This window comes from Lithobates pipiens, unplaced genomic scaffold, assembly GCF_037356315.1.
Source record: "Lithobates pipiens isolate NorthernLeopardFrog02 unplaced genomic scaffold, aLitPip1_a1.2 Scaffold_8, whole genome shotgun sequence".
Taxonomy (NCBI): Eukaryota; Metazoa; Chordata; class Amphibia; order Anura; family Ranidae; genus Lithobates; species Lithobates pipiens.
Window position 1 is genome coordinate 519,463,911 of NW_027507903.1, and position 12,707 is coordinate 519,476,617.

At 41.6% G+C, this 12,707-nt stretch overlaps 1 protein-coding gene across 1 annotated transcript in view; it reads left to right on the forward strand.

Annotated features, from left to right (window-relative positions):
- Positions 1-1,006: 1,006 nt before the first annotated feature.
- Positions 1,007-12,707, forward strand: part of LOC143960661 (pyroglutamylated RF-amide peptide receptor-like) — a 218,575-nt gene continuing 206,874 nt past the window's right edge. The window contains exon 1 of the mRNA XM_077469454.1: positions 1,007-2,031. Coding sequence (XP_077325580.1) covers positions 1,689-2,031 — 343 coding nt within the window. The 5' untranslated portion in view covers positions 1,007-1,688. The remainder of the gene's footprint in view (positions 2,032-12,707) is intronic.

Genomic DNA, 12,707 nt, shown 5'->3' on the forward strand with positions numbered 1-12,707 from the left:
ACACAACACAATGCATAAAGTCCTTTATTAAGCAAAAAATAATATTAGCAATGCCCTTTGATGTAAGAAAAATATCCAAAAAATAATGTTCCATGAAGTAAATGTACCACAGTGATTCTCTTTAGCCGATTTTCTCACTGCAAATGATAGCAAAGCTTCAGTAGTTGCCGGGACCCTGGCAACTTCTGGTATGCTGGCAACCATTAAAGGCTGTGCTGTCATTCACAGCATGATAGTGGTTTCTAGGATGCCAGCTTTTTTTGTGGGGGGGGGGGGGGGTGTACTACTTTTTTGTTTTTTGCATAGGGTACTACCTTAAACTCATATCAGACCTGATGGGTCTGACATGAATTTGCTGTGTTTTTGTTTTTTTTGGCATTTGTTTGACACTCCCTTGCCTATTAGCATTACAAATTGCCAATATTGTTTTTCAGGATTCACAATTTTAATAACATTTTTTTTTTTTTTTTTTTGCTGAATGCCCATTATCCCAAACCCAAACACATTAAGCTCATCACTAATGGTGATAATAGTGGACTAGGGCAACATAATTTGTACTGGAACAATCGCTGCTCTTCATTGGAATCCTGTGTGCACAGCTGAGATAAATGGGAAGAGCATTGTCATACTATATTAGGAAATGCCTAAAGAAAGATTTTCATGGCAGGATCACCAGGTATTATTTTGATGAAAGCTGCAGACTTAGAAACATTGAAATGTATTTGTTAAGTTACATGAAAATAGTTAAAGCATTTTGAAAGAAATGGTTCTTGTCTTATACAGTATTATTTTAGTTCTTATTTTAGCCCTGCTGTACTTTTTTATTTCTATAGATAACCTCTGCCCACTTGTTCTGGGGTTTTCCCAAAGCCAGTTATTTTAATGCTCCTATGCTGCCAGAGGTTTAGTGTCACATTCACAGATCAAGCCTGCTTGAATCAATCACATTCTTATGAGCTGATGGAGGACAGCGTTGAGGCTAGCACCCAGGGAATATTTATATTTTATGTTATAAACTATAAATTCAGACTACCTTTCATTTCCTTTTCATATATTTACCTGCTCTTCCCCCATCCATTTCATTCTCATATTTACTGAGCAGAAAGTACACAGGACCTCTGGTCACATAAAGCAAGATTTTAATCATAGGCTTGCAATCAGCCTGACAGCAAGAAGGAGCCTGTTATACATATAAGCAGCAATGCTGCAACCAGATGCTCAGTCTTCTGTGAGCCACTGTATGCTTCTCTGGCATGCACCGCAACACAGACACCGTTTGATGGGCTGCTGCAAGGCATTAAAAAGAGGAAAAAGAAGGAGGGGAAATTATCATTCCCAGTCCTGAAGAGGAGGAGAGAAACACGAGTAACATTGCCCTGTAGGAAGAAGAGACATGCAATCCATCACTCTTTGGATAGCACTGTGAAAAACTATGAGCTATGTCATACTGGTGGAACAGCTCTATAAAAAAAAGTGCCTTCTTCATGGACCACTTAAAGCAGCTGACAAGTGATGGATTGGTGACTGACAATACTCAGTTACTATGCTACTTCAACCTTTAAGGTCTTTGCTGTTGTACTTCTGGATTGTGGTCACATGGGTTTCAGACCAGCCATGTGAGACTGACTGGGTAAGCTGGTGGACTTGTGGCATTGTTAAGAGTAGTCTCAGCCAGGAACTTCAGCACCATGGACAGAAGACTCAACATCACTCCAGAAGCCTTCAACCAACTGCTGAAAGAGCACAATATGAGCAGACTGGAGTTCATTGCAGCCTATGGACTCAAGCCACTGGTTTATATCCCAGAGCTGCCCCTCAATGCCAAGGTCATCTTTTTGGTTCTATATATCATTATCTTCATCTTAGCTTTGTTTGGCAACAGCCTTGTGGTCTACATCATTATCAGGAAGAAGGCAATGAGAACAGCCACTAACATCTTTATCTGTTCTCTGGCTTGCAGTGACTTGCTGGTAACTTTCTTTTGTATCCCTTTCACTTTGCTGCAGAATATTTCATCTGAGTGGCTGGGCGGTAAGATGCACCATTTTTCTTTATAGTCTGCGCAAACTTTTGCAATGTATCTGTATACTATTCTTTGTCCTACAGCTGCAGGAGTGATGTTGTGGGACTAAAAGTCCTATCTAACACTGGTTAGTGGGAAGATGAAAAGTATTGTTAGAGGTGATTTTAATAAATGTATAACATATTCTGGGGATCAGTTTAAAGCAGATGAAATAAAACTGATCAAGGGCAAAATCTGTGCAATGAATAAAAACCAAGTAGGTAGGTCAGATGAACTAGTACCCTTACAGGATATAAAAGGGTGTCATGATCTCTGAAATGTGGCTTTCTGCTTTTGAGCCTCTTACTATTAGTTGGATTTTCATTAGGTTGTATGTAAAGAAATACAAATTTGTGTAGTAGGTGTATTTACTGAGTTAATTCAGTGTCAATAACGACTCCACCAGTTTCATTCAGTAAGAGTTACAAAAGCGTAGTGTTTTTCACAGACTGTTACCACTTTGCAATTTGCCAGTAAAATGGTTCTTTTCATGCCTGTTGTGTCTAGGGTGTCCTATGAAATAGCACTTCTGCTACCAAATTTGGTTGTCTGGGAGGCACTTAGTGAGAACACCTCCTTCAGAGAAGTTGGGATTCAGGAATGACTCAAAGACCACCATCTTTCAACTTTAGTGTATATTTTTAATTCAATTTCCTTTTTAGCAACATTTTTAAATTCCAATACTTAAAGATTCTAAGCTGTCTGACATTGTACTAAATTCCTAAGTTGCTTTTTCTGTTGCTTCTTTACTTTCTATTGTTGCTTCCAATATATTTTAAAGGAACTGTTGCTAGAATAGTTAGGTGTGCAGAAATGTGTACATTGCAGTCTGAGCAGTATCATCAGCCTTGTATATTTATACCCTCCCACACACAGACACGGAATAGACATAGACACAATGTAAAGCTGGGGGTGGGATTCAGGAATGACTCAAAGACCACCATCTTTCAACTTTAGTGTACATTTTTAATTCAATTTCTTTTTAGCAACATTTTTAAATTCATATACTTACAAATCTGAGTTGTCTGACATTGTACTAACTTCCTAAGTTGCTTTTTTTCTGTTTGTTTACTTTCTATTGTTGCTTCCAATATATTTTAAAGGAACTGTTGCTAGAATAGTTAGGTGTGCAGAAATGTGTACATTGCAGTCTGAGCAGTATCATCAGCCTTGTATATCTATACCCTCCCACACACAGACACAGTATAGACATAGACACAATGTAAAGCTGGGGGTGGGGTGTGCAGCTTCAATTAAACCTGTTACTGCAGATTATTGTCTTATCTCTAGTATGGATTCAGTTACTTCTTTAGTTACATTAAAAAACTTTGACTATGAAGGAAAATGAATGAGCAGTAACATGATTTATTATCTTTATAGATTTCTTTTTAGAGGCTTATTAGACAGATCAATGTGAACGTAATGTGTCAATGAGGTGTAGCTGATTTTGGTGCATTACATTTAGAAATGTCATATTATCATTGAGGCATAAGAGCAATAAGCATGTGTTCAGACTATGGATTTCTATTGCGCTCCACCGAGGTCCTCTAAAATGGGGTGACCTGTCTTTTTAATTGCTAAACAAAGGCAAGAATGTTAAATGCCAAGGAATTAATGCATATAGGTCACCAAATGGTGAATTCATAAATTGCTGTAGAACCTCTCCATGCTTTGAACTGCTACATGGACTTCTGCAATGTCATAGGATAAACTACTATGAGCGGTACAGTGACATGTTATGATCTCTGAGGTCATAGACCTTTCGTGTCTGCTTTCATCCAAGGATGTTGGATAATAGCATATTCAGCAGATTGTAACAAGGTGGCTCCACGGTGTCATACTGACAGGCATCAAAGGCAGGACTTTTATAAATCTGGTTTAATTCATATTGACAAGATCACCATCAAACAATGTTGATACCAATGTCAAGGGGCTTTTGGTAAAAAGGCAAAGAGCAAGGCCTATCTACTAACCTGAAATAACATCATTGTTTCTTTGAGGTCCTTGTCCTGAACAAGCTGAAAGATGGTCATTTTGTAAGGACATCATTGCTCTTTGCACTGTGTTGACATATAATGCAATTCATATAACACATACACAAACCAGGTAAAAGTCACAGTTCAGTGACATAATTATTCCCCACACTCCACTTAATATTGCTCACTTGCTTAATTCTATCAAGATAGAGCATGGATGTTTATTTTTAAATTTATAGCGGAACCCTAAAACAATACTGGTAGATTCTGATGCCGCGTACACACGACCAGACTTTTCGATGCACTAGGTCCGACGGTCTTCCCGACGGACTTTCGGAATGAACGGATTTGGCCACACACAAGCACACCAAAGTCCGATGGATTTGAACGTGATGATGTTCAACTGGACTAAAATAAGGAAGTTCATAGCCAATAGCTGCCCTAGCGTTGGTTTTTCGTCCATCAGACTAGCATACAGACGAACTGATTTTTCGACTGGACTCGAGTCCGTCGGAAAGAAAAAAATTCCGCTGGAGCCCATACATGATCATAATATCCGACGGATTCATTCCATCGGACCTAGTCTGTTGAAAAGTCCGGTCGTGTGTACGCAGCAATACAGTGTTCTATGACTCAATTTGATACCCTGATCAATATCTGATAATTGCATTTAAGTATGACAAATTTGTTAAAGTGTGTACTAGGTAACCTATTGTCCTTATCTGCAATGTTCTAGCTGTAATTGGAAACATTTCCCAGCATGTTTTGTGAAAAAAAGTCTGTAGAAAAACGAGGAGGAATGATGAGATTTATTTGCTAAAACTGGAGAGCGCAAAATCTGGTGCAGCTGTGCATGGCAGCCAATCAGCTTTTAACATTGGCTTGTTCAATTGAGTTTTGACAAAAAAAACTGGAATCTGATTGGTTTCTAAGCAGACCTGCGTCAGATTTCACACCCTCCAGCTGTAGTAAATGAACCCTATAATGTATGGTCACCCCTTCCCGCCGCTGCCTCCCCACCCTTTAAGGAGTTCTAAATGCCAGGAGGCAGAGGTGGGCATTCCGATCATGTGACGGCTGTGATTGACTATCACAGCTGTCACATTATCGGAAACCTTTGGATTGCTTGTATGCATCAGGAGCTTTCCCGTACCCACTGGTAACTGTGCTGAAAGGATGCAAGGTGCATGCTCTCAGCACAGAAAGATCTTTACATAGGGCTGCATATACACTGCCTCTCGCCGTTAAAGCCCACCCACCGAGAGGCCGCATATATACATACAGCCAGCTGGAAGAGGTTAATCTGTATATATAAGGCTACTGTATATATAAATGATTTGCCAACGCATTACCTTACTGCATTTTACTGCATATGGACAGGGTTTTTTTAACCACTTTCCGACCGTTGCACGCCGATGTACTTCGGCAGGATGGCATGGGCAGGCAAATGGGTGTACCTGTACATCCCTTTAAATTTGCTGCCCTACCATCGCGAGTGTGTGCCGGTCGGGACCCCCGTGAGTCCGGTCGCGGGTCCCGTGGACTCGATCGCCGCGGGCATACCCGCGTTCGTCTCACCGGGAGGCTGAACTAGGAGATGCCATTGTAAACAGCATCTCCCAGTTCTGCCTAGCAACAAGTGACGCCGATCTCTGCTCCATGTGATTGGAGCAGAGATCAGTGTTCACTAAAAGAAAGCCCAGCCCCCAACAGTTAGTAACACGCCCCTAGGAACACTTAACCCCTTCACTGATAGTGTCATTTACACAGATATCACTGCATTTGTATGGCAGTGATTGCTGTATAAATGACAATGGTCCCAAAAATGTGTCAAAAATGTCCGATGTGTCTGCCATAATGTTGCAGTCACTATAAAAATCGCTGATCGCCGCCATTACTAGTAAAAGAAAATTATTAATAAAAATGCCATAAAACTATCCCCTATTTTGTAAACGCTATAACTTTTGCGCAAACCAATCAATAAATAGGTTAATCTGTGTGAATAGATTGTGATAAGAACTCCTGTTTAGGGAAGTCAGTCACTTTGGTGTCACAGAAAGATTTTTGTTCAGCATGTGACACCTTTTTGTCTACAATTCTGATGCCTCCATCTCTTTTTTTTTTTGTCATTTCCTTTCTGGTAATAAATTGGATCGTTCAGAATTAATTAGACATACAGATTATAGCATGACAAGATCAAAATATAAGTAGCATAATCACATTCACTTGTCACGCCAAGAGCTCATGCAAAGCAAACAATGATGTACGCTATCTGTCTACATCTCCTCATTTCTCTTCCTTTCCGGATTATTATATTTACCCCCTACCAACAAGGAGGGAACATTTACTGTATCTCCTACACACTGATTCATTGATTTGTTTTTCCTCTGCCCATGATCTTATCCCTGTCTGTAAAGGGATGTTCTTTGTCTTAGGGGGTCCTTGCCACTGCACTCACTTGAGTGTTCTGTTATAAAGCTGGTCCTGTATTCACTGTGCTTCTGAAAATCACCTCTTCTACAACTTTCACAATTAATCAGTTGAAGAGACCCTTGATGACTACCACTGATTGCTCAACGCCACAGTTGTTCCTGACAATCCACCAAATGTTCCTGACTATTACAGATTCACCTGTGTAGCAATTCAGACTCACTATTTTTTAAGAACAAATTCAGTCATGGGAATATTTTTACTGTGCTCTAGCAGGATTGTGAAAAAAAAATCCAAATATGGCAAAGCCCTTAGCTATGCTACTTACAATTAGATTTTTCTTTAATTATTTTCAGGATTATTAAAAAATTACTTTTTTTATAAGGACACATTCATATTATAGCAGTATGGTAATGCAGATGCATAAAGAAGCATTTTTTTCATGCATGAAATTTGAATTGAAAATTTGAAAATTTACCGCAAGTGAAATGGTATCCCCCACCCTGCACAGCCAGGCACACCGAACCTTCACAGGCACACTTGTGTCAGAAAACAAGCCAGTGCTTTGTTTTGTATTTTATTGAGGAGATAAAACGTGGCTAGGGATTGGGGAGTTTATGGGATGCCCACTTGACTTCAAACAACTTCAGGGACAACTTCTCCTTTGTACAGTCTTTTTACACTCCTTCTCTTACTCCAGCACTAACTTTCTTGCAGAACGTCAGCTGGCACACAGATGGTTAATCTGACACAAAGCCCTCAGTCAGACTTTTAGTAATGGCCCTTTGCAGGCAGGAACCTGAGGCCCCTTTAGATGTGTAGAAAAAAATTCAGTGTCCCATGGCTACTGATCCCACCACCACCTCTTCAGACACTGCCAAACTGCCTGGCTGCAGCTGCCCCTTTCTCTAGGCCACCTGGCTACTTTTCCACACTCCTCGCCATTTCTCCCACTCACTAGCCCACTCGGCTGAATCCTCAGGAGATCTCCCGGACATGCTGACTCTCTCCTCACACTTTCTCCAGTGCATCCAGGAAAGGATTCCTCCATGTGTTGTAGAGGGTCAATCCAGCACCCAAGCCCCAAGCTGGAGGTAATTCCCCCTACAGACTAGGAGGAGCCCTCAAAGGCCACTGACAACCTCTGCAGCACTCCATCTTCCACCGAATGCCCCTGCTGGCAGTATTTGTGAGGTACCTGCCTGCTAACAGACCATTTTGCTGGGGATTCAATACTCCAAGCAGTATTCAAGATATGTATGACCAAGGCAAAGGCACTGGAGAAATGAACCAGGCAGTTTAAATAGCCAGATGGGGCTGGCTGTCGGCTGGAGTGACGAGCAGGAAATTATCACCAGGTGAACAATGAGTGCTGGCAGTTAACTGACAGCTGAAGAACCTGAGTGCTGAGAAGGCAGGGCTAAGAGCCCAGCCCTGACAATACCCCCTTCTCAACGTCCCCTCCCATTCGGAGGGCCACCAGGTTTGAGATGAAACCGTCTATGAAAAGCACAGAGACTAGGGTACCAGAATTACTGAGAAATAGCCCAAATTTGTTGATTCTTCCCTGGGTGGCCAGCTACCTTGGGAAAATGGTAAGTCTGGAGCAAAGTAGTGCAGATATTCTCAGGGACAAAGCAGCGGTCACCAGATTTCTCAGTTGAATGGATCTGAGTGGCAAGAATTCTGTCACCCAAAGGTGAAGTGAGACTAGTATGAACAGTGGCCAGAATACGATCGAGAGGTATCACAGGAGCAGAAACCGACTCCATCTTGGAAGCGGAGGAAAACTGTTGCGACAGTGCGTCAGCCCTTACATTCTGAGTACCGGGTAAGAAAGAGACTACGTAATTCTTCTTTCTCCTCCTGGGAGATAAGTGTGTAGCCGAAGACAAGAATGTGAGATTCTTATGGTCAGTCAAAATGAGGACCGGCACAGTGGTACCTTCAAGGAGATCCATTCTTTAAGAGCTAAGATGATAGCTAAGAGTTCTCTGTCCCCAATCTCGTAATTGCACTCTGCAGGAGACAATTTCTTAGAAAAATAGCCACAAGGATGCAGAGCGCTCTCAGAGGTAGGACATTGAGACAGAAGAGCTCCTACTCCAGTCTCCAATGCATCAACCCTAAGAATGAAGGGTAACGTAGGATGTGCTAGCACAGGAGCTGAAACAAAGACAGCCTTGAAATACTCAAAAGGCTTTAATGGAATCCAGAGACCAATTCTGTGGGACGTAGACCTATGGGTCGAGGCCACTGTAGAACTGCAGATAGTTTCTTTGGGTCAGTCGAAAAACCAGCAGTAAAAATGACATAACCCAGAAATTTAACCTGTTCACGATGGAACTCACACTTCTTCAACTTACAATACAGGTTATAGTCTCAGCTTCTGTAGCACATGGAAGAAATCTGTGTGGTGGCTGTCTAGGGATTTGGAATATATGAGAATATCGTCGAGATAAACCACCACACATTGCTGCAACATATCTCAGAGGATTTTGTTGATGAATTCCTCAAAAACCGCAGGAGTGTTGCAGAGACCAAACAGCTCCTTTCCTGGTATTAAACACAGTTTTCCATTCATCGCCCTCCTTGATCCTCACGAGACTGTATGCCCCTCTCAGATCGAGCTTCAGGAAAACCATTGCTCCCTTGAGGCAGTCAAATATTTCCGTAATCAACATAATTGGATAGGCGTTCTTAATCGTGATGCAATTGAGACCCCTATAATCGATACAAGGTCTCAGTTCCCCACTCTTCTGGTAAAAATGGTACAAGATGATACGAGAAGGAAACATAGTCAAGTCATAGCCGGGTATTGTAGGGTACTGTAGCCAAAGCGGGTAGTCAGAACAAGCCAGTAAATCAGGAAGCCAGAGATCAGCGTAGTAGGCAGCAGACAGGATCAGGAACCAGAAGGGACGTTAGCAAGGCAAGTCTTCAACAAGAACACAGCAGAGAGTTTTCAGATATGTTTGACCAAGGTGAAGGCATAGGAGAAATGAACCAGGCAGTTTAAATAGCCAGAAGGGACTGGCCGTAGGCTGGAGGGCAGGGGCGTGCAGTCAGGGGAGGCAGGTGAGGCAGGGCCTCACCTGCCATAAACATGAAAAAAAAATTGAGCTTCAGGGATCGTAGCTCGGTGACCTAGGGACACAGAGACTAAGTCCTACCCTACCACTGGTAAAAAGTTTGGGGCTCCTACGACCTATGGTTCCAGAGATATGGGGCTCCTTGCACAGCCTGTCAGAAGCTAAATTCACAGCTGCCACTTTAAATACAAGCTGACAAACTCTGTTTGCAGCAGACTGGGAGGTTGAGCTCAGAGTGCCTCTCACTTCTTGTCAGAAGCACTGAGCTCAATGAACAGCTTGGAGCCTAGCAGTCCAATAAAAATGCTGCAGTGGAGTGTCATAGATTTGTCTAAAAGCCAAATGCTCCCTTTCAGCCCAGCCTACAAGAAAAAAAACATGTGTTTATGAGTATAAGATTTACCCGCAATCCCATGTTTTTCTCACACTGATTCTGTGAAAATGATTCTTTGAAAAGGTACTGTTATATTGAAGCTAAATCATATATTTATATGCTATATGTTATAACATAATAATTTATTATTTATCTATTTACTGTGAAATTACTGGTTGGAAGTTATATGTTCAAACTTCAGTAATTTGTTCGTTAAGCCACTTGCTTGAGTACAGATTTTGAAAATATAGTAAATAACCTTAAAAACAATATATAATAATTATTTGTATATTACTAACTTATGGTATTTAACCCTTTGCCACACAGGCCAATGCTGACACTTCTCTCCTACATGTCAAAATCATATTTTTTTTGCTAGAAAATTAGTCTGAACCCCCAAACATTATTTATATTGTTTTAGCAGACACGCTAGGGAATAAAATGGTGGCCGTTGCAACTTTTTATGTCACACAGTATTTGCACAGCAATTTTTTAAACACTTTTTTGGGGGAGGAAAAAACTGTTTCATGAATGAAATTTTTGTATATAATGTGAAAAATTATGTTACGCTGAGTAAATAGACACCTAGCATGTCACACTTTAAAAATGTGCACACTTCTGGAATGGTGCCAAACTTCAGTATTTAAAAATCTCCATAGGTGACGCTTTAAATTTTTTTACAGGTTACATGTTTAGAGTTACACAGGACGTCTAGTGCTAGAATCAGGGCTTTTTTTCAGCAGGAACGTGGGGGGAACACAGTTCATGCACCTCCAGCACTAGGTATCTATTGTTGCTGAGGAGGTCTGTTGTTGCTGGTGGGGGACCTATTTTTGCTGGGGGTGGGTCTTATATTGCAGGGGGTCAACTGTTGCTGGGAGAGATCTACTGTTGAGGGAGCGGTCCATTGTTGCTGGCTGCCAGGGAGTCTGTTGATGCTGGGGGCGAATTTTGTTGCGTGTGGTCCATTGTTGTTGGGGTGGGAGCTTTTGATGCTGGCGGGGGGCTCTATTGTTACTGGTTGCAGGGGATCTATTTTACTACTTTTCTTGTGAGCATTACCAAATTCCATACAAATTACACATGGAACCACCAGAAAATTATTCTTGGTTCTGTATTCTCCAAAAAAAAAAGGCAGTACTGGTCTGGGAGGTAGGTAGGGGGGTGAAACCAAGGAATGCTATTCAGAGCTGGGTAGGGGTGGAGAAAAGAGGTGACTCTTAAAGCCTTGGCTAGAATTATTGCTCTCGCTCTAACGATCGCGGCGTATGTAACCTGTGTGTATCTGGCTCTGATGCTAGCCAGTGCCTCAACAGCCACTGGCCTCACCGCACATCCCTGCTGGAGTGACAAGCAGGATATGATCACCAGGTGAGCCACAGTGGAACGATGAATGCTAGCAATTAACCAACAGCTGAGCAACTTGAGTGCTGAGAAGAGAGGGCTAAAAGCCCAGCCCTGACAGAGGGTCAAACAAAACTTGATAACAGACTTTGGGCGGCACGGTGTTGTAGTGGGTAGCACTCTCACCTAGCAGTAAAAGGGGTCACTGGTTCAAATCCCAACCATGATGCTACCTGCCTGGAGTTTGCATGTTCTCCCTGTGCCGGTGTGGGTTTCCTTCGGGTACTCCGGTTTCCTTCCACACTTCAAAGACATGCTGGTAGGTTAATTGGTTAATTGACTTCTATCCAAAATAAATTGTACCTAGTGTATGGGTGTGGGTTGGGGACCTTGGATTGTGGGCTCCTTGGGGGTGGGGACCAATGTGTGTGTGGAGCACTGTGTAAAAATTTACAGTGCTATATGAGTACCTTAAATAAATAATAATAATAGATGGACATCTTGATGAGACACAGTGTATATGGGTCGTGGACATGCACCCACACTCACTCAGATTGAACTGGATGGAGGGGTGTCTTTATTCAACCTTACTAACTAACTATGTAACCCCAAGTGTCTGTGATTTCTTCCTTCCACTCCGTGTTCTTCCAACTTGTTCCTCCAGAAATTATATTCACAAAAAAATATATATATCATAGTATACTCTGAAACGTGCTACATATAATTATATGAGTTATGGTGTGATATGTGCTCACATGTATCTGTAGCTGCAGAAAAGAAGTGGTAACTATGTATGTATCCATGCCATGTATACCAGTCACTGGAGTTGACTCACAAGGTAAACAGGCTGTTCACTTTGCAGGGGAAGTTACACTTTGCACGGGAATTAGTGAGTATGACAAGGTTTCCCTTTGTAAAGAATACACAATTACATTCAAGAAAAAGAAAAACTCTTTGCTTGCACGTGATTGAATGATGGAAGTCAGCAAAGCTTCATCTCAGTATCTATCAGTTCTAGGGATAATTCCCTTGCAAAGTGAACAGTTTACTTGCCTTTAGTATATCAACTCCACTGTATTTACCCAAGAGCTTGCAATATTGCATTGTACCTATGTAGTCCCTAAATGCTAGCAGCAGGAAGCCCCTGCATAGATTTAGGTGACCCTGTCCACCCTCTTCATCTCATAGAAATGCATATTTATTTATGCTATCTTTATTACCATTGATTTGTATGTGTTTGTTTTTCTCTTTTTTTTTTCTCTCTCTCTCCTTTCCCTCAGAGATGTGTTTTTTTTTTTCTTTCTTTTTTAACATTCTGCTTATCAATTTGTGAATCAGTACTGCTTGGACCTTGAAGAAGGGGACATACCCCGAAAGCTTGTCCTGAAACATTGTATGTTAGTGCAAATGAAAAAAGTATCACGGACAGT